The 22,794-nt window shown below is 35.4% G+C and overlaps 1 protein-coding gene across 1 annotated transcript; it reads right to left on the bottom strand.

Moving 5' to 3' along the window:
- Positions 1–74: 74 nt before the first annotated feature.
- On the bottom strand, positions 75–19,549 carry LOC113120453 (EH domain-containing protein 3-like). Its single transcript, XM_026290268.1, is given in 7 exon segments — positions 75–3,274; positions 3,709–3,873; positions 6,279–6,581; positions 6,583–6,692; positions 13,820–13,917; positions 15,503–15,679; positions 18,814–19,549. Coding segments are annotated over 7 exon segments (1,608 nt in total). The 5' UTR covers positions 19,041–19,549; the 3' UTR covers positions 75–2,746.
- Between the last annotated feature and the right edge of the window lie 3,245 nt (positions 19,550–22,794).

Below are 22,794 nucleotides of genomic sequence, written 5' to 3'. Positions count from 1 at the left end.
ATATTTAGTATTTTAATCTGAAATAATTTAAATCAAGATGTAACCAGACTCGAACAGAAAACCCGAATACGAAGCACTTTTAAATGAGTTAGATCTTTATTAAGTTGAATAATGTCCACCTCCCTGAAACAGTAGTGTCTCACATAGTTTGTCCACACCGGTTAAAACACAATGAGCAACAAGCACACATACACAGACCACAATACATTTGCAAACCATATTGCACCCATATACATGTACATACTTGGTCAAACGCACAACCCTACATTATGGCCAAAAAAAATTTCATGTGCAAAAACTATGAGCAAATCTGGAATTTTTTTTCATTAGACTCAAATGGAGCATGAATGAAAGTCTCTCGAAGAATGTCAGTTTATTTCATGAGCATGTCATGATACTGTAGAATACGACAGTGTGTTTGTACATCTCTAGTGTCACAAGTCTGATTGACGTGGGTGTGTCTCAAGGCACCGAGGCAGCTTATAGGTTTAATTGATTGACTAAACAGACTTAAAAGGTTTAGTTAAAATCAGTGGAGATATTTCACATTAGCAAGTGGGCATTCAGACCAAAGCAGATCAGACTGAAAAAAAAACAGTACATCAAAAAGTAAACATCCTGTCATACTTTAGTTGTGTCCATCCAATGAGTATGATTCAATTTTTTTTCTTAAAGGGATAGTCCACCCAAAAACGTCGCCTAACTCTAATGTTGTTCCATTTCTTTTTTCTGCTGAACACAAAATAATATATTTTGAATAACGCTGATAACCAAACCATTTCACTTCCCATTGATTTACATTATGACCAAAATAGTTTAGTTACCAACATTCAACATTTGCAGAATAAAGTCAGTCATACAGGTTTGGAACAACATGAGGGTCAGGAATTTTCATTTTTGGTTGAACTATCCCTTTAATGTCAATGACGCCAAACGTCAGTGTGTACAGTAAATGATCATGAGAAGCCAAATTACAATATACATATATGGCAATTTTCAGCAAATAATCAATTATATTTGAGCCTTTTATTTACATAATGTTATCACATGGCTACAGAACAATTGGAATATTGTATAGAAGTCATATCTAACCACTTTTATGTTATTTTTTGATCTTGTATATGAAAGAGCAGTGTGGCTATTTTGCTAAATGTCTCCTTTTTCATCAACTATGGAATTAAAACATGGTTTTAAATGACACAAGGGAAAGTAAATAGTGACAGAATTGTAATTTTTTGAATAAACTACCCCTTTAAAGACCATTTAGTTCAGTGCATAAAATGTTATCAGTTCACATCTGCTTGAGAAAATGTGACAGCTCTAAATAACCACTTGTCAAGGGGTGGATATAGAGGTAAAGAGTTCATTAAATCATTAAATGCAGATATAGTAAAGTAATTTAACTGAATACATATTTAGATCCAAAGCCGCTGCTCTTTAAATGAGCATGTGAATGCAGAAACGCACCGAAAGAGAACTCCACATCACTTGAATAAAGCTGTTTTGCAGCATCATTCTTTTTTCTTCTTTGGAAATTCAGATGGGAATTATATAAACACTAGTTAGTGTGTTAGGCATTAACATATACAGTAGACTACTGACAAGAATACTAACTCTAAGGGTCCATCAAGTACACTAAACATTGAGTCTTTTGACGTGACGGCTATACAGTTTTAACAGTCTCTTGGTCAGGCTAGAAAGGACTCGCATTCATTAAAGATGCCGCCTTAACAAGAAGAGAATAAGAGTTACACCTACTTATAAAAGGACTTTAGCTTTTCTAGCAAGATTTAAACAGTTGTGTACTTAGAATAACAACTGATACAAAGATTCAGAGTAAGATTCATGTTTTTCTCCATTAATTGACGTCTCACCCTCAGAGACACAGATCAATCTGATATACACTACCGTTCGAAAATAAAGAGTCAGTGAGATTAATAATATATATTTTAGGATTTTTGAAGTACCATGTGACACGGAAGATGGCAGGTAACAGAAGTATTCAGATTTTCCATCTCAGGAATAAATCAGATTCCAAAACATTAAAAGTTTTTAAAAATTGCAATATTATTTCACAATAGTACGGTATTCACTGTACTTTTGATCAAAATAAATGCAGTCTAGGCAAGCAAAAGAGATTTTCAAAAACAACTGATTCTAAACATTTGAACAGTAGTGTAAATTGAGCGTGAAAGTGAAATTTCAGCGTGTCCTAACCAGGCACATTGTGACATATAATCGTCTGAACCCAAAACAGCTAGGAAAAGGTACAATGTAATTGTCAACTAATCCGAAGATAATGTTTAATGCAATTACCTGAAGTAGATTTTTAGACCAATGAAATTTCTAAATTTCACAGAAACTGAAATCAAGTGATCGACAAAATGTACTGTTTTACATTTGATCTCATTCATTGCAACATGACTGGTTAGGACACAGCATTACAGTCATGATAGGTGAACAGATGACATTGAAATTGTGGCATAAAAATATGACTGTAAAATCTGAAAGCACACATGAAACCGAAAACAAAACAAAAATTAAAATACATACACAAGTTAAAAGAGTGGAAAAGGTGGGTCATTTTCAAATCCATTCTTGCTAGTGAAGCACAAACCACACATTTCAAAGAAATCACAGTTTTTTTCTATAGTAAATGTTGTCCGGCCATTGGGAATTCAACTGCAACCTAAATTGAAACTATTTAGAATCCTTTACCAAAATCCATCCCAGTTCCAAACCAATCTTACTCTGGAACCTTTCTTTTAGAGGGCGGCACAAGATGAGCGGGCAGTTCGCTTGGAAGCTCGTGACCTTCTAGTTTGACCTTGATCAGGTGATTGGCCAAGGCAAACTCCTCATCATCGAGCATCCCATCTTTATCAATGTCAGCCAGCTTCCAGATCTTACCCAGCACAGTGTTTGGTAGCTTGGACTTCACCATCTCCTTCTTGGCATTGGCTCCAGTCACTTTGCCATTGACGGGAGAGAGAGTGTAGAAGATTTCATCATACATAGGTTTGTCACGTGCCACCACCCATTCGACTTCATCAATGCCCTCGCCGGCTCCCTCGCCATATCCGTGTCCGAACGGCCCATTCATGGTGCCCTCGAAGGCGCCACCCTTCACCACCTGGTTGGGGCGCTGCGTCTCCTCCTGACGCACCAGAACCATAAGCTGGGCGATGTCGTGGGCCAGCATGTCATCCACGGCGTCCAACAGCTTCATTTTCAGAGGCTGGAACTTGTTCAGATCGTGTGCTTGAAGTTGCTCCTATTCAGCGGGAAAGAAAGCAAGAAAAACACTTACAGGATGTAACAAAAGATCCTGTCAACATCTGTTGATATTTCCAGGGTAAACCAGCTCTGCTCCCTTTAGATACTCTGTTGCACACAGGCTGTGTCAGGCTGTTGATGTTTGGCAACGTGAAAAGGTTGATGATTTGGCTTCTTTCGGAGTTAGTTTCATAGGCGGGAAAGAAACATAAACTAACTTGCCAAATTTTGGCTGAAATGCAAATTGCTCAATATTCATTTGTTTATAGAGCTGTTGTATAAAAGTAACAGTAATCTAAACAGAACTTTTTAACAAAGGTCCACCCAAAGCTGTTTGTTGACTCGAAAAAATGTGGGTCAAATTCTGCTGATTTTGAATGTGCACTGAAAGACCTTTTAGGTCTCTATGTTTGTTGGTTAAACTGACCTTACCTGCATTTTCTTAAGATTAGGGAAGTCTCCCGGGGAAATCTGGTGCTCCTTCTCAATGCGGCTGTAGATCTCACCCAAGCTGTTAATCAGCTCCTTCTTTTTGTTATCCTTCCCAAAGACTGTGGGCATTTCTTTTTTCAAGGAGCTAATGATGTATGCATGGACCTGTGAGAGCACAAAAGCAAAGCTCCTTGTAAGTTTATAGAACAGACATCAGTTTATTACAATTACAAAGAGCATGCCTGGGTTGTTTTTAACAAAAAAAAACAAATTTTTTATATATATATATATATATATATATATATATATATATATATATATATATATATATATATATATATATATATATGACTGAAACCTTTTTCTCAAAACCAAAACCTATAATAAAATTCTAATAAAATTCCTTATTTAATAAATAAATGCAGTTTATTGCAACATTTTCATTATAATTAACATTTTTGCAAAATGTTCACAAAATATTTATTCTCTGGAATACATGATTTTGATTGGTTAATTATGTAATTTTTCTATATTTTTCAACTCATTTGTCATTTTGCATGTGAATGTGGTTAATTATAGTGAAAAAGATTCTAAAACAGGCTTAATTATTTCCATATTTTTTACATTAAACTTTATATTGATTTTTATAGCCAACAAACAAATTGAGACATTGAATATAAAAAAACATGTAGCTTTTTACTTATGCATTCAACCCAAAGAATTAATTATGAAGCTGGATATTAGCAAGAAAACACAAGCTACTAAATAAACATTGTGTGCGGCAGAAAGAGGCCTGGCCCCTGCGTGGAAGGAAGGTGACTGTATAAATGATGACAGGAGGGGAAGCACATCTGTATGATCAGGGTGAGGGACAGGGAGAGAACTTATATGATCTTTTTTTCATGCATCCAGCTGGATCTAGAGATTTAAACTGAGTTTGACAAGAGACCAAGTACTGACAGTCAGTCCCCAACATTTCCTCTTCCAGAGAGGGTCTCTATGGCCCAGCCCATGTGTTTTGACCAACGTTTATACTGAAGCGAATAATAAAAGATTTCAGACGTAAATGAACCGACATCAGAGTGTTTCAGTTTCCTTTTAAATGACAGCTTTATGTCTGACTACCTAAGTTACTGTACTTTTATATATCTAAGAGATGGACTGCTGTTTAAAAACATGTGGAATCTAGTCATAGGACGGCAGTATACATAACACATGAAAGTATTAGGACTCCATTTAATACATAAACACTTTAGTATTTCCAAATTTAACGTGCTAAATAATTTTTGCATAAAAGACAAAAATGTGTTTTGCAAATAAAGGCCTTAAATCATTCTTTTGTGTTCCTTTGAAGCGAAAAAGTTTTGGTTTGGAACATGAGAACATCATTTTTGAGTGAACTTCCTTTAGAAGTAATTAAAGACTGCAAGATCACTCAAGGGCATTTATAACCATGTCTTTATGGGGAATGACATTATGAGTCATGATCCTTCAGTATCTTTCAGCACATTTAACAATCCCCACTAATCACCTGACCTCTGAGTCAAAGTCAAGGACTTTCTTTGCATTTTCTAGTCTAGTTTTTAGATGCACTGCAGCTGATTACCTGCACAACAAGTATCATCTTTGAATTTCATGTATTCATTTATATATACATATAAAGAAACAGAGACAGACAAGACAAATGACTACTTCATGATCTTATGTTCATTACTAAAACAGCCATTAAATATAAATGAATCAAGCTTGGATTCCAAAATTACTGTAGAAGCAAATATAATGTGCTTAATGTGGAGGAGAGAAAAAACAATCAATGACTCTGAGTCAATTTTAATGTAGCTGAACATCATGCCATGTAAAGAGCCACATCAGCAGACTATACAGTGGTTAAAGGCCTCATTACTTGGGCAAATCTGCAAGAACAGACAGACAAAAGGGCCAGTAAACACACAAAGTGCATGTCACTGCTATTACTTTTACACTAGAGCTATATGCTGGACCACATCAAAACCATGTTGGAACGACAACAACATTCACAGCATGTCAACTCAATAAATGCAGAAAAAGAGACCTTTTACTCTTAAATCACACACACTAAATATTTCCCCTTGAACATCAACAAATAAGTCCATAATTGCTTGTTTTGCTTTGAACAAAATTTGCTAGCCGTTTCCTGCTTTTGGTTCCAGTAGTGGTTTTGGTTCAGAACTTTCCAAGACTTTAGAACTTAAAGGATTAGTTCAACCAAAAATGAACATTCTCTCATTACTGTCTGACATCCCAAATGCTGTTATTTAGTTTTTTGTGGAACACATTCTTTTCCATATACAAGTGGAATATGTAGTTTTTATTTTCATAGCCATGAATACTATGAACTCTTGTTTGAAAAAGAGCTGCATAAAAACCCTCATAATTCCCAAATTAAAATGCTTTTGCTAATGTCATACTCTCATACTTCCAGATCCAGAATCTTAACTTATACTGTATATAACCTTAGTAATAGTCTAGGTGAGTCATTTGTTTGTTAGGCTACATGTCAGATCTCATAGGCTAATGTAATAGAAGTTTACCTTAGCAAGACGAGCTCTCTTGATCAGATCGTTGAGCTTGCGAAGGGCGGCGTTACGTGGCAGCGACTGGATATCCTTGAACAGGTCTTGCTCTTCTGCCTCAAATAGCTTGCGATTGTCTGGAATCAGCAACGGATGCGACCAAAAAGAGCCGATGTAGACACGAATCACCTCAGGTGTGTTGACGATCTTCCCTAGCGACCACATGAGGGCGCCGTAGACGCGCATTAACTGTTGCGTCTCGATCTGGTCGGCCTTGTTGAGCACCACGCGGATCTTATCCTCATGGTTCTTAAGGGCCTTTGATGACCTCTGAGAACTCGTCTGAGATGTCCAGCTTGTGGGCGTCGAACAGCAAAATGATGCGGTCCACGCGCTCGGCGAACCACTCCAACACCGCAGCGAAGTCATAGCCTGAAGGAGAGATTGGAAAAGAGATTGATATCCTGTCCAATAATTACGGTTCACAAAGCTTTCGCACCGGATGGATGCTCACACGAGAGCGGAGAGGCAGCCAGCCAAATCAGAATGGGCAAAATGACCTTGTTAGATCTGGCGCTCAACAGTACTGTTGAACTGGAGATGCTGACACTTTTCCAAGTATCGTTAAAATGCTCAGGCCTGTTGCGGTTTTTATGATCTAACGTCTGCCAGTTAATGGCTTCTGCAGCTCAACTTCACTCCCTCTCCAGGGATAATGAGTCAAACAGCAAGTCCACGATTCAAGAGGAACGCAATATGATGAGTCATTGGAAACCAAGGCTGCATTACGTAGAATATTATGGAAATATTTTAACTAAATAATGCATGTAGATGCAACTTGTGAATTTTGGATAAAGTATGTGTATGCATGTAATGTCTGTATGATTCAGAATGGCTGTTTTTGAGTCTGGCTATTATTTTAAGGAGCCGTAGACTCAGGTGAAGTAGCGTAAAACTAGCTTTTACATTATCTGGGTGACTGCACATTCAACTTCCTAGCTGCCAGAATCCTCCAAATGAAACCTAATGCTGTGGGACTAATTCATTTTGTAATGTATGATATGAGATCTCCACATCCATTTGCATTGCTGCTATGCAACCAAGGAAGGAGAAAGGTTATGACAATGCAGTACTGCTAAAATGAATCAAAAGCCTGGCCACTGTGTCCGAACCAGCCTCGACAGGAGATTGTTATTTTTGCTTTTAGCGGGGACAGACAAATCACTATCTCATAGCAACCGGTTAGGACACTGTGTGCTCATGACAAGAAAATCATACCCTTCTAGAGAAAACAAAGTTTGCACTGACAGAAGAAAATCCCTGAAAAAGATAAACTATCAGTACTTAAAAATTAGTTTTTGTCCCCTCAGTCCGCCTTGGCTATATGCCTACATTTGCTGTGCTTAGTGTTAGCATTTCCTAAAAGTAAAATTGTTAAAAATGTTTAGACACACCTGTTGGAAAAAATGGTTTATGAATAATTTATGTTTATGTGATGTCTAATATGTTGTAATTTTCCACCCTGGAACATTAAGTTGAAAGACATCTGAAATGAGGAAAGGTGCTGATGATTCTAACCAGGCTCTGCTGTCGAGTCAAGCTGTAATTTTTTTTTTCTCCTGACATATATTTTCTGTAACAACTTCCAGCGTATCATTTTTGTGATGACCTTGACTGAAAAGCAGTATATTTCCAAACTGGCAGTTCTGTTAGGAGAAATTAGTGTGTTAATATTTCAAATCAGTGACATGGAATATGGCAGATATAGCCATTTCTTCCACAGGAAGATCCAATGCCTACAGGAATGGGGTGGACCATCCCTTCCGATTTGGCAGTTTCACATTGGGGAGGCTTTATTGTCACCTGCAACAGTGTGATTTTTTAAACTTCTAGATCTCTATCCAGAACTGTCGTAATTTTAGACTGGGACTAGTCAACTCAAAGGTCTAAGAAAGGCAACATCTACAATAACAGACACATGAGACAATGTCATTGAGAGCAGGACAATAACAGCAGTGAAACTCGGCTTGGTATTACAGCTGTGATTATATCGTTGCAGAGGGACAGATCTGAGATCTGCGGTGCTGGAACTTCATTGGTGTAATAAGCTGCAGGTGTTAACAGTAGTTTGGCAATATCTACAATACCTCCATATGGACATTTACGCAGGCAGCTATAACCAAAGCCATCTTCTGTAGCAACTGTTCATGGAAAGAGAAAGATACAAAGATGTCAAATTACAGTACCACAGGAAAAAAAGGATAGACTTTTAATTAGAATTGTTTCAGATTCTTGTTTGAATGACAGAAGTGAAAGTTTAGGCAGTTCATGGCATTAGAAAGAAAAGTCTGGTATGGGCTGATGAAAAACAAAATGAAAGATATGTATAAAATAACATGAAAAAAGGAAATGGTTTTGGTTGACGCTGTGCTGCGTTTGCACTCTGCAACATCCTGACGTGATGAAGATGCTAAAAAGGATGTTATTGAAGCATACCATAAACTGACAACTATTAACTCAACTTCTTGAATTTTTCATTAAAAGTTACAATTCATTTGTCTAGGAATCAGACTACACTGGTTGTGCATTTTCTGATTCACAAAAAAGAGACTTATAAGTATTTGACTACTAGTTAGTTGTGCTGGATGATTCACTGAAAACAACCAGCTTATACGAGTCATTTGTTTGCGAATCAGACTCTGTTTAATGTCTGTTTAGTGTTTACACCAACTGTGATGTGACTAAATGACAGTTTAATGCTGAATAATGCAAAAGTCAACAGGCTTTGAATATGCTTGTTAAAAGCACCATCCGTTAATTCCAATGTAATATAGATACAAGGTGTTACGACATATTGTTGCAATCTGAGCCTAACCTTTTTCCAATTAAACACAAACAGTAGCAGGTGTGTGGTTTTGAGCTCTATGTGGTTCAAAGCTGAGCCATTATTTAATAGCATGCAACTACAACAAAAGAGTAACGCCATTAAATGAACCTTAACCACAAACAGAGAGATTTAAGTGACCACTGTTTATCTACAAACCTAGACCGGAGCCGCGATCATCAGTTACACAGTCAACTGAACATATAATACAACAGAAGCACTCCAGTGATTGGATTTGGCAGACAGTATTTCCTGGAGGAAATGAGCTTTATTTCACAGCACCTGCCTGTGGTGGAGGTAGAGGAGAGCTGGGAATGATAACGCCGCTCTTGGGAGCAGCACTGGCACATGGTCAATGGAGCTTTACAGCTGCATGCTCAGAAATACACTGCACTGCCAAACACTTGACAACAGAGTAGAACAGAGAGAATGGTATAACGGGTCCTGCAGTGTTACAGCGAAGAAAAAATAAATGATGAAGCTAATGGCCATTCTCTACTGATGACTCTCTTTGCAGAGGTGTAACTAGGATCAGATGGGCCCATACTAGAGAGAGAGAGAGAGAGAGAGAGAGAGAGAGAGAGAGAGAGAGAGAGAGATGCTGTGTTGATGTTTGTCAGACAAAGCAGTAGCATTTGCTTTCTGTGAGATGCTGTTTGTGTTGTGTATGCATTAAAAAGTGCTGATGGGTGACAGAACCGTATATATATATATATATATATATATATATATATATTTAATGGAGCTTTCTCTCAGTGTTGATGATGATCTATACACTACAGCTTTAGATCCACCAGGCTACTCTGTGATACTGTAGGCATCCAAGCCAAATTATGATTCTACATAAAATTCACTTTCAGTCCAATACTGAAGCTTAAGAACAGTCCACTCCATCTGCCTGACAGGAAGAATCTATAGGACTGATATGTGAAGTCCTTACACTACTGTTGAAAAGATTGGATTCATTAAGATTTTAAAATATGACTTTTTTTTAGTGTTCACGTATTCCCTAAAAAATATTTTGTATGTGTACTATGTAAAGGTTTTTGTACATGTACAATGGTTGACTCTAGAACAAAAGGAAATACTAAATTAAGAAAGTAAATGTAGAATGAAAATACAGTTGCACAGTTAATGTAAATACATTTCAGCCAGTTCTTGGTGTTTCTGTGTGCAATATGTACCAAACAGTGATTATGAATGCTCTGTGGGTGTGCCGTCTGAGACCAAGGGCAAGGCTGAATAGAAAGACAACAACATCATCTAATTACAGACACACACATTAAGTATAAATATAAACAGATGCACCTGGCTGAAAACATCTGACTAAATGATCCTTAGAAACAGAATTCACAAAGCAATGCAGGAACAGGAGAAATCTTATCTTAATGATTTGATTCAGTTCATGCACCAGCATGCAGGAAAAATATGAAACTGGATAAAAGATGAACTGCCTGTAGCTATGAATATGAACGAGAAGGTTCCTCCCTATAATCTCATGTGACTGCTGGAGAAATTCCACAGACCTGCTTGACAATCAAAGAACGGGGGACGCATGGCAGACATTTACACAACGTCCTGCTAAAATTCAACCATCACACCAACATGTAAATGAGACTTTTGGAGAGGAAAATGGGAGGAGAAACAAAGAAGGGATGGAAATTTAATAGGGCTGGGTATCGATTCACAAGCTCTCGATTCGATTCTTGATTTTAATTACATTTAGTGACTATAGTTTTTATACAAATGGTAATGAAATTTTAAAAAATGAACAGTAAACATCAGTTTACAAATGATTAATTTATAAAAATAAATAAAGACCTACATGCCTGTATTTTTAACCTTTTTTTCTGTATAGGGTCCTATTTTAAACAATAATAGGGCCATATAAAATGTTCTTAATTTTTCAGGTAATCAGATAAAGGCATAAAACAATTTAAAGGTGCACTGTGTAATTTTTAGTGGCATCTAGCGGTGAGGTTGTGAACTGCAACCAGCGGCTCAGTCCCCCGCTCGCCCCTCCCTTTAGAGAAGCTACGGTGGCCGACACAGGTAAAGATGTCGTTGGTAAAGACAGCAGAGACTAAATCAAGGAATTACATTTACTTAATTATTCAATAAATCAATGTTATTGCTAATGTTAATGTACTTGTTCAAGATTGTGTCAGGGTTTTATTCGCAAAAACAACAAAGTGACGAAACTCGCTGTGTAGAGCAGTTTATCCGCTTAGGGCTACTGCAGAAACATGGCGGCAACTTCCATGTAAGGGGACCCACGGTGTATGTAGATAGACGTACCTCAATCTAAGGTAATAATAACATAACCGGTCATTAAGAAAAGTCTTTATACACCTCTGAAAACATAGTTTGTATATATTATATTGCATTTCTGTAAATATTACACATTGCACCTTTATCCTAATCAAATGAAAAATCCTTTTATTTTTTGGCAAACAAAGTGCTGCACAACTGAGGTTTACGGTTAAAATGAAAAAAGAAAACAAATGTGATTATTCCTAAAAATAAAGAATAACGTGTTAAGTCTTAAGACTACTAAATAGTAATATATTTTTGACAGTTTCTTCATGTTTAAATAAACTTTTATTTTGATGGGTTGCCATGAGGAACTTGCAGCCACTGTGTATGTGATACGACTGTCAAATTAAACAATAAAATGCTAATGAAGTAAGCAGCTGGGGATGAAGTTTGTGTATTCATATCATCATAGTGAGATGACAGAGAGAGTGACAGGCTTTTTTTTTGACATTGCGCAAGGTGACATCCAGTGGAGAAGACTAATGAAAAGATTCACATTAATCAAATCTTCTTTTAAATGTTTGCTAAAATAAATATCGAAAAAGATAGATTCACGGCTTTTGAGAATCGATTTCGAATTGACGTCATTTAAAAAAACGATTAATCAAAACATCTACATTTTTGGCCCAGCCCCTAGAATTTAACCAACCTAGATCTGACTTACATTTTTAAAGATAAAATAAAAATGCAATGAAAACTAGAAACAGATTTGGCAATAGAATCTTTCACATTCAATTCACAACTTAGCTAAAACAATTTCTTTCGTAAATTCAGGAACTCTCGTCAGCTGATAAAGGAAACCAAATCACAAGAAAATCATTCCGTTCAAGTATTTATTTTTTAAATAAAATGGACCAGTTCTCGATTCCAAATTAGCACTTACGTTTAATCCTACATTTACTATTTTCAGCACAAAAGACAGCTACAAAATATAAGCCCTCTGAAATGACCATGGAGAGCCCGGCACTTGGCTCTGGCCCCAGAAACATGAGTGTCTATAATCCTCGAGCTGTATCAGTTCAGCGGTAATACTATGGGCCACTCAGCTGCAATGGACTTCTCTGAAAGAGCAATGAAGTAACCATTTGCTAAACAAACTTACTGTTAAAAGGGCACTGGTTCAGTAATTAATCAAGAAGTGACATCATATAGTAATTTTTATATCACTGAAATGATGTCATTTGCGCTCGATCATGCATGAAATGTAAGGGAGGGTGGAAAAATTATACATACACTAAAATTGTTAACAAAAAATTTAAAAACGTTTCAAAATATCTGCCAAACCTGATATCCATTACAATAAGTGGCAAACCAGGAAAGCACACATCCACCATTGTTTGATACAATACAGTAAAATAAGTTTTACTGTAGATAAATATATAATATATATAAAATATATAAAATGTAGCGCAAACTCAAACTCTATAAGGCCTGCATGAGGTCCTTACAGTTTACAAGCCAAAACAACATCCTTGTCTTGATAAAGCCTCGTCTTTGTTTTTGATCATATTCACCACAGACTTTCAACACATCACAATTAAAAACAGATTGAAACTGCAGTTACACAATGCACCAACGCAGTGTTGCTTTTCATGGGAAAATCATGAAGGCATCACGAAAAAATTATAACAGTATAATAGTTTTTCCCCCCCAATATAGTGATCAAGTGAACTCATTGGTGGTTCGAGTTTCCTCAAGAATTTTTTTTTCAGTTGATGCCACAGTCAACAAGAACTAGTTTTCGAATTTGCAATCTGAGATCACATGATCTTGTTATGCAGTTGTACTTTGAAAACATTCTAGGACTGGTATAACCAAACACAACAATACTAAACCATTAAACCAAGTTATACTGAAGTGTGAAATGAATAACTTGGAACCTCCAACCTATAAATGTTTGATTACTTCCTGCTAAATATTACAAATTAAATGCAAAACCAGAACCAAAAAAAAACATGTATATTAAAATAAAGATTTGGCAAGTCTTAATTAAGCATTAATTTAACATTAAGAATAACAGTAAATGTTTATTGAGCAGCATATCATAATTATATCAGAATGAAGGATCATGTGTCACTGAAGACTGAAGTAATGATGCTGAAAGTTCAGCTTTGACATCACAGAAATAAATTACATTTTAAAATATATTCAAAAACATTGTAATAGTCTATGATTGTTTTTACTGTATTTCTGACCAAAGCAGCCTTGACAAGAATAAGAGACTTGTTTTATAAACAGTACAAAATCTTACAGGCCCTTACATTTTTCAAAGGCAGTTTTTATGTATCAATATCTCCCAATTCAGATTATATTTTTCTTCTGTGCACGTGCATGTTAATGCATTTTAGCAGTCAGTTACCTCTGCTGATCCTTTGTTTCTCTCCGCTCAGGATTCCTGGAGTGTCAATCACACTGATGCTCTCCAGAACAGGGTTGGGCAGCTGGGCACACACAAACCTGAGGACCAACCCAAACAAACCAGAGTCACACTCAAGGACACTGCAGACGTCTTACAAGCTCAAGACTGGCACGCTAACCACCAACTTCCAGAGTTTTACGCTTCACTCTTGATTTGAAATTGTTTTCTTTGTTCTTTGTTTGCATTAAAAATGTACATGTACTGTACCAAACTGTGAATTTGTAGTAACTTGGTACGAAGGCATGGAGAAAAATGCCATAAATCATTCTTTTGTTTCCATCTAAAGCTGCAGTTTGACCAAGTTGGACATAGTAAAACATTAAAAACCAAGACAGACTTCACATTTTTGAGTGTGTGAACTAGGCCCAGAAAAAGTGTGTCATGTTTTGGAGTGAATCGCTTAGGACCTCAGGCTACGGAAACATTATCCTAACATTTTCCGAACATTATTTATTTTCATTTCCCTAATATAACAGTGCTTGAGTTGGACACAAACAACTTTAGTCTCAGAACACAGTCTAGCATGTACATTTATGGCACATCTGGCACCAGACCACACGCTAGTACAATAAATGTAGCGGTTTAGGCCAAATATGAAAGTTAAGTAGAAGAGATTTAATTACTATTGTAAACTACCCACAACCAAACATTAATCTACTTACAAAATAACCATATGTGTAATTCTATGTACTAGTTTACACCATGCACACTGAGCTGCTGCTATTTGTGAATTCATAAATGTTATACATCTCTAAAAATAAATCTGAAAACCAGGGCAGTTGTCTCAGGCATTTCAGATGACATAAACCCACAGCCAAACAGGGTTCATGACAAGTGATATCTCATGAGCATGTTTACTATTTCCATGCACCGAAATCTGGAGACAAAAAAAGTGCATTTCTTAGTATAACTCAGATGTTAAAGGGATAAATCACCCCAAATTAAAAAAATTTACATTCAAAATTTTTACATACAATGTACATTCAGATGAACAATCTTTTTTCTGGTAAATATTTTGCAGAACTTTTCCTTTAAAGTGTGTGTTGCTGCTCTTTCTGACAGAATTACATGAAAAATATTCAAAAATATGCAGGCTTTGCGATTGCAAAAGGCGAAGAGACAATTTTTTCAAGAGTTTCTGCTGATTTGCACAACAACCAGCGCAGCCTGCCAAGCCATCAGTCTACGAAGTACAGCAAAGACCACCTGCAAAAACAATCACATGCACACGATTGCATCACTTGGAGGTTTATGAAGGACTGTCACTCTATCATACACAGTTTTATCGTTCTGTAATTTTCAGACTGTGAATGACAGCCCGTTTAATAATATGCGGGAGAGCTTGATGGTATCATGTCCCCTTATCTGTCTGTTGCTCAATCACGTGACGGCAGGTCAGTGGATCAGACAGCATGAGGAAACTCGATCAAGAGAAGGAATGTAGCCTAGAACCAGCCCCCCTCTGTGACATCATCATAAGACAGGAAGACCATGTTACATATACAAAGCTCTACCAAGACTAAAGCTCTTAATGTTTTGCTCCAGCGTTTAGCTGAAATATGTACATTTCAATAAACATAAGAATTAAAATAAAACACAGTTTTATTATTGTTTTAATCCCACCTGTTAAGGAAGGCATTCCCAAAGGCGTTGAGTTTCCGAAAGGGTTTTTTGGGATCCACTACCAGAGCGTTTCCTGGTATTAGTCCCTCCATGGAGCCATGCATCACTGCTATGAAGGAGTCAGTCGTGGGTTCTGGACCGATCCGCATACCAGGGAAGTCCTGCTCCAGAAGATATCTATAAAAAAAAAAAAAAAGATGCATTCAGATGCCTGTAAACACTTCTGATCGCCATTACCATGTATAAAATATGATAATTATGTTGTTCATTTGAATTGGTATTTAAAATCACTTCAGTTGAAAATACTGTGAATTCAATATAGATGTAGCATTTTTACATATAGAGTCCAATAACTCACATAATAAAAGCTTGTAATCTGCATTTTTTCAATTTTAATTTTCAACATAATTTTGTTTTTAAAATTGTAAATTATTAAAGTGTTATTATAATAATGCAGACTCTTAAATATATCTTAACCATTTTATGTCAATTATTAGATCTGTCATATATTTATTCAAATTTTTATTTTACTGTATTCCCATGATAATAAAATATATATATATATATATATATATACACACACACACACACACACACAGACACACACACAATTTTTAAACATTTATAATAAAAATAAATGTTTCTTGAGCAGAGCCCAAATCAATAAAACATAACAGAATAATTTCTGAATTCAAGACTACGTTCACATGGTTCGGTTGAGTTCTGCTGATGTTGAAAGGAACACTGTTAAGATCATACTCTTACAGAGAATGTGAGTTTACTAAGATAATGTTTACTCTTCTCAGCACAGAGCCATTCAGACAGACCCTGCTGTGGACATGTGACTGCACTGAGACTGTTTGGAATACAGTGCAGGTCAAAATGACAATCTGAGTAACTACAGGACACTTGGCTTCAACTGAGAACTTATTAGCTGTAGTTAATGCCAGTAACACAAGTGACACAGAGTGTAAACAGGACACTAATGTCATTTATGATAAGATGTTTTGCCAAGACCAATATACGTATCTAACACAGAGGAAGTTATCTATCGATCTTCTGTTAAGACTTTCTTACAATAATTCCAGTAAAATCATAAAACAACATTAAAACAAATCTGTCCTCCTATCACAATATTTACCATTCAAAAATTTTGGGTCAAAGCCATTAATACTTTTATTTAGCAGAGATGCATAAAATTTACCAAGAGTGACATTAAACACAGTTATAAAGTAGAAAAAGATTTCCAATTTCAAATGCTGTCCTTTCGAACCTTTTACTCCTAAAAGAACACTAAATGTGTCACGGATTCTGAAAAAAATGTTGAGCAACTTTTTTTTAGCATAGATAATATTGAGCACCAAATCAGCATATTAGAATGATTTTTGAAGGCTCATTTGACACTGCAGACTGGAGTAATGGCTGCTTACAAAGCCGACAGCGGTGGATGTAAGAATAAAATATTATGTGACATGGTCAGCTAGAATGACTGCTCCAAAATATCACTCTATTATGAGTGCAATTCATTATACATTGACAAAATTACTGGACATGAGTGTCTTCAGCTCTTCTTAAAACAATGTGCTAAATGGCAATGAGCCAAGCTTTTGTATTATGTGTCCATGTTGAAAAGATTGAACGTTAAGCATGAAACTTCCCCTGATATTATAATGAAGTGTTTCATGGGCTCTCTCACATTCATGAAGCATACACAGAAAGTTGAGCTCATTTACTTTCATAGCTATGTGTTCAGTCAGCAGAATGGCCGCTGTGTCCACTGAGGCTCTCATGACCCCGATGAATAATGCACAGGAGGAAAGAGAGCCAGTGCGAAAATGAGCAGGCACATTTGTTATTGCCAGTGCAGGACAATACCTCACTCTCACATTTAACACTCACCTGGAGCAAAAACTCAGCACAGTCACTCACTCACTCCAAAAATAGAAAATAATGTGATTAAATTAACTACAGACAAATGACATGGCATTTAATGATGGTAAAGAACTAAAATAAATACATACACTAATGTATAGGGATTTTCATGCTGAATTTATTTTATAAAAAATACAGTAAAAATGGCAATACTGTGAAAGATTATTACAAATTGAAATAACTGCTTTGTATGTTAATATTTTAAATTATAATTTATTCCTGTAATGACAAAGCTTAATTTTCAAAGGTCCATACTGCTTTTTTTTTTTTTGCAATGCAGAAATATTTACAGTTACTTTTATTACACAATGGATTCTTGCTGAATAAAAGCATTAATTTAGTTTAAAAACTTTCATTGACCGTTATTGACTGCTTCCTTAATGAAATTGCTAAAATATCTACAACTTAACATTAAACTCAAAATCACATAAAATTTTTACTATCACTTGCTTGCTTAATAAGTTGTATAAATAATTTGTTGTTGTAGTGACCACAAGAGTTCTTCTAAAAAGCATATCTGATATGTCTCCATTCACATTTCTACCTATTAACTTTTCTACATTCTGGAACCTATTAGGGACAAGTTACTATGGCAGTGCTGGAGTCATTGGAAGGGTCTCTCGTTGCCTGGTGATCTGTTGCCTTTCATTTTGGTCCAAAGTAGACCCGTAAGCCTTAAATCACCCAGCGGACAACCATCACACCACAGCAGCGACATTGTGTCATACAGATACATCTTAGAGCTGGAGCCAGGCCTGGTCTGTTTACAAGGGAACCGTGTCTGCCTAAACTAAAATTATAGTACTATGTTAAAAACTTTGTTTAGCATGTAACATCAAGATCTGTATTCAGTGAACACAGAGATTAGGTTCTCATGTAAACAGATTAATGATATCTATAGCGTGGAAGTTATTTAATATTTTTGCTAAGATTTCTCATCAATTTCATTTTTAATCTATATACATTTAGGATATTTTGGATGTTACGAATGTGATTACTACAGTTATTCAAATATATTGAAAAAAATGTTGTCAGATTTTACTGAAACACTGTGTTCTTGAGACCTTCTCACATTTTTGAAAAATGCTTTACCAAAACTAGATCTGTGTTAAAATAATATGTACCTAATTGTAATATATTATCATGAGTGACATTATATCATTACATCAAATACTACATATAATTAAATGCACACAAAAAAATAATCAGAACATATTATAAAATTAGATTATATATTCACTACATACAATTCACATAATGCATTATATTATACATTGTGCATGTATGGCTTATTCATAAAAACATTATGAAGTGCTGGATTATAATGTTTCCTGACTGGTGTCTTTATAGAGCTCAGGACACTAAAACTAACATCTTACCTTATGAAGCTGGTTTTGCCAGTGGAATACTGTCCCACCAGGAGAACCATGGGCTTATTGTCAAAATCTGCATCCTCCAAAGCGGGAGAGTGAAACTCGTGGAATTTGTAATGTTCCTCCAGTGGAAGCAGTTTGGTTTTGTAAAGCTTCTTGAGTCCTTCACTGACAGTCTGGAAGACTTCTGGATCTTTCTTTCTCCTTTCATCGGTACCCAACCAGCTGAACATGATGCAACTCGAGTATAGGCAACCTTAGACGATATATCTGTTGTTTTTGGATAATTATTTCACAATACGCACAAATGCGCCTTGGTCTTACTGTGGTGTGTTCAAATGAATGGATTTGTAATGACGTCGATGTATTTTAAGAGCTGAAACTGTCCCCTTGTCTCTATAGGCCACTCACGACACAAAACGCGCAAAAGATTAGACCATAATTACAAAATATGATGAATTATATAATATTCTGTTTATATGTTAAGGTCGAAAACATGACCCAACGGGCAGCCTTTCATTCAGGCTTTGTTGTAATAAAAGCGCGCGTCGCTAGAGGCTACAATGTATCACTCAGCAAATGCAAGAAATACAATTGCTATTATGAAAGAGAAGAGAAAACGAGCGCCAAATCCTCCAATAGAGCAGATTCACTCACAGTGACAGGCGTCCAGAGGCTTCCCACTGCAGCAGATTTAAATGCCAGTGCGCTGGAGAAACCCGACACTGGAGGAAATGCTCCCCTGGTAAAGCCCCACCCAGGACACAAGATTTTCAGTCCAATAATCCTCCGGTCAGGGATTGCAGCGCCACTGTAGCGGAGGGTGATGGTTGGTACTGCTGCAGTACTGCTGTCCTCCAGAGACTTCCATTTACATCAGCAAAGTGAATGGTGAATAAAAACATTCTTTAAGAATGTTTATTTTTATAATATAATATAATATAATATAATATAATATAATATAATATAATATAATATAATATAATATAATATAATATAATATATAAATACACACATAGCTCATAAACATAGTAACACAATAGGCTATTAACAGTACTAATAGGTATTAGTTCGATTTTGAGATATGTTAGCCAATGTATTTTTATGCTATCCTCCCACGATTCTGAAAACAAACATTAGACAACCAGACAAAAAATTTAATTTAAGTTTCTGACAAAATGTTTTAATGTTATAAATATAAATGTCAAAAATGTTATAAATTAATTTATTTAATAATAATAATAAAAAACATTGATTTAAAAATAATAAGACTTGTTTCGTCCTGAATTTTTTTAACGAATCTATTGAATGATTCAGATATCTAATACATTTAACAGTCAATGTTTGCCACCTACTGGCATAATGTAACACAGGCTATACAATCTATCTATTTGAATCTATTTGAAGCGTATCATTAGTTCCAAAGGTTTATTAATTACTCGTTTGCGCAGCCCTAAAAGGAACCAGTGCAAAGAGACATGACACTGGAGTTGTCATGACAGTTTAAGAAAGTCCAATATCCAGTTACACAAGGGGATACCAAGGCCCAAAAGGTCCGAGTTTGCTTACTAAATGCTGGGGGGAAATCCACAAACAGCATTCGCAGTGTTCTTCTCCTCCAAATGCAAACGCTACGCAAAATAATATAATATAATCATATAAAAAGCAATAATATAGGACATAATTGCATATTTAATGTATAAAAATAAACCCAAACCAAGTGCAGTTGGAAATATTCGCCTAGTGGCAAGCATTTACAATAAACTTGATAATAAAGCATGTGAAAAAGAAGAGAAAAAGGTTATTATACACATATAATATAGTCTATTTAAAATTATATCTAGTCTAAATATAGATACGTATATAATGGTGTGTTCAGTTTAATGTGATTGCAAAAACTTATTTCATAAAGAATGACTGAGATGGGCCAAGACTGTGTAGTCAAAGCATGATTAAATTATGCTGAAAGATAAGTCTGCAGGTAATATTCAGCATAGTGAGGGTACCATGTACCTCTACTTAAAAGCACTACTTCAAAGCACTTCAAAAGATGAATGTATTAAATCAACAGAAAATAAAAAGCAAGACATTCTATCAAACGTTCCATTGCTATTGTGCAAATGATCCAAATACGAGTGTAACAGAACACAACACTAGGTGGTGCAATAAGACAACGAAACAATAACCTAATAAGCCCCATTAAATATTATTGCTGTAAATAAACGGTTTTTAAATTTTTCATCCTTTTGAGTGTTCATTCCTAAATATCTCTACTTAAATAAACAATGTATAATCATTTACAATTGCTTTTGTGGACACTCAGTCAGTGTCCTTTCGAAATGAAGTTCAAACTCACAAAGAGTACTGTAAGTGAACAGAGTGGAAACTGTGAATAATTACCTTTCACCACTAGATGTCTCTCTCACTCACACAATAGTTTGTGATCTTTCATTTCAAAGTTTAATTCAAGTCGAGGACAAACATAGGATTACTGGAGAACCAAATGAAAACAAACTCCAGCTGTAATTAAATCACATTATTATTCCATTCTTGTGAGTTAAAAGACAGAGCCAGATAATAGATATCTTGTAAACAATATTCTGTGAAGCAGTTTCATAATGTAATGGAGAGCAGAAACAAATTCCTCTCCTTTGTGTTTTTGATGAAAAGAACATGGAAGCGAACAACCATGACACGTTTTTCAAGACAAGTCGCTGCATTTTATATAACTGAAAGAGAAAGATAATTGAAACTGGGCTATTTAATATTCAGGACCTGTATTGTATCCCACTGTTGTTCTTGTTAGTGACTGATGAAGCACAACAGATATGAACACGCACTTCTGTTTCATGTGCATGAAGGCCTGAGGCTGTTTGTATTGCTCTCTGAATCCCCGTTACAAGAGCTAACTGTTGTACAGTACAGTAATACCGTGACACAACAGCACTTTGTATAATGGATTAAATAAAATAAGCAACTTGTTACACATGATAAGATGACTTTTGCCCCCGTAGCACTGTGCAAAGAGAAAAGTGCAATGTTGCTAAACAAAGTTAAACAACTACCAATGGCTATTGAATAGACAGTTTACAAAAAAAAAAAACAAAACAAACAAACTGTAGAACAGTTTTGGTTTCCATTAATTTGCACTGTATGGCCCAAAAAACTCCCACATTTTTTTCAGAAAAATTTATTTTATGTAGGAAGGAAGAAAGAAAGTTAAACCCTAGTTTTAAAAGTTTTCCTATAAGAATTGTTTAAGCTATTATTAGAAGGATAGTCCGTCCAAGAATGATTCATTCTCATGTTGTTGCAAACCCTTCAGACTTTTTTTTTCTGTGAAACACAAAAGGCAGTATTTTCAATAATGTACATGCTACATCATATGTGTGACCCTGGACCACTAAACCAGTCAGTACAGTACAGGTATGGTTGTAGCAGTAGCCAAAAAAACTGTATGGGTCGAAATTATAGATTTTTCTTTTATTAAAAAAATCATTAGGATATTAAGTAAAGATCATGTTCCATGAAGATATTTTGTAAATGTCCTACTGTAAATACATCAAAGCTTAATTTTTGATTAGTAATATGCATTGCTAAGAACTTCATTTGGACAACTTTAAAGGTGATTTTATCTTTTTTTTTTTTTTTTTTTTTTGCTCCCTCATTCCAGAATTTCATATAGTTGTATCTTGGCTAAATATGGTCCTACCCTAACAAATCAAACATCAATGGAAAGCTTATTTATAAAAAAAAAATTAACATATTCATTTTGTAATAATGACCACTGTGCATTTTTCACTTTACTACATGACACAATAGTGGAGATAAAATATCCTCATTTAAGTTTTTTTTTTGTATTGTCCTTTAATTTACCAATAGGCCTACTGTCTTTAAACCTCTGCTATGAACTAAATAATCAATTTAATTATACAAAACAATCAACTTAGCATAAAATAAAAAATATAAATGAAAATATGAAGTATT

This window comes from Carassius auratus, chromosome 20 (assembly GCF_003368295.1).
Source record: "Carassius auratus strain Wakin chromosome 20, ASM336829v1, whole genome shotgun sequence".
Taxonomy (NCBI): domain Eukaryota; kingdom Metazoa; phylum Chordata; class Actinopteri; order Cypriniformes; family Cyprinidae; genus Carassius; species Carassius auratus.
The sequence above is the reverse complement of the archived record's forward strand: the minus strand, read 5'-3'. Positions and strand labels throughout refer to the sequence as shown.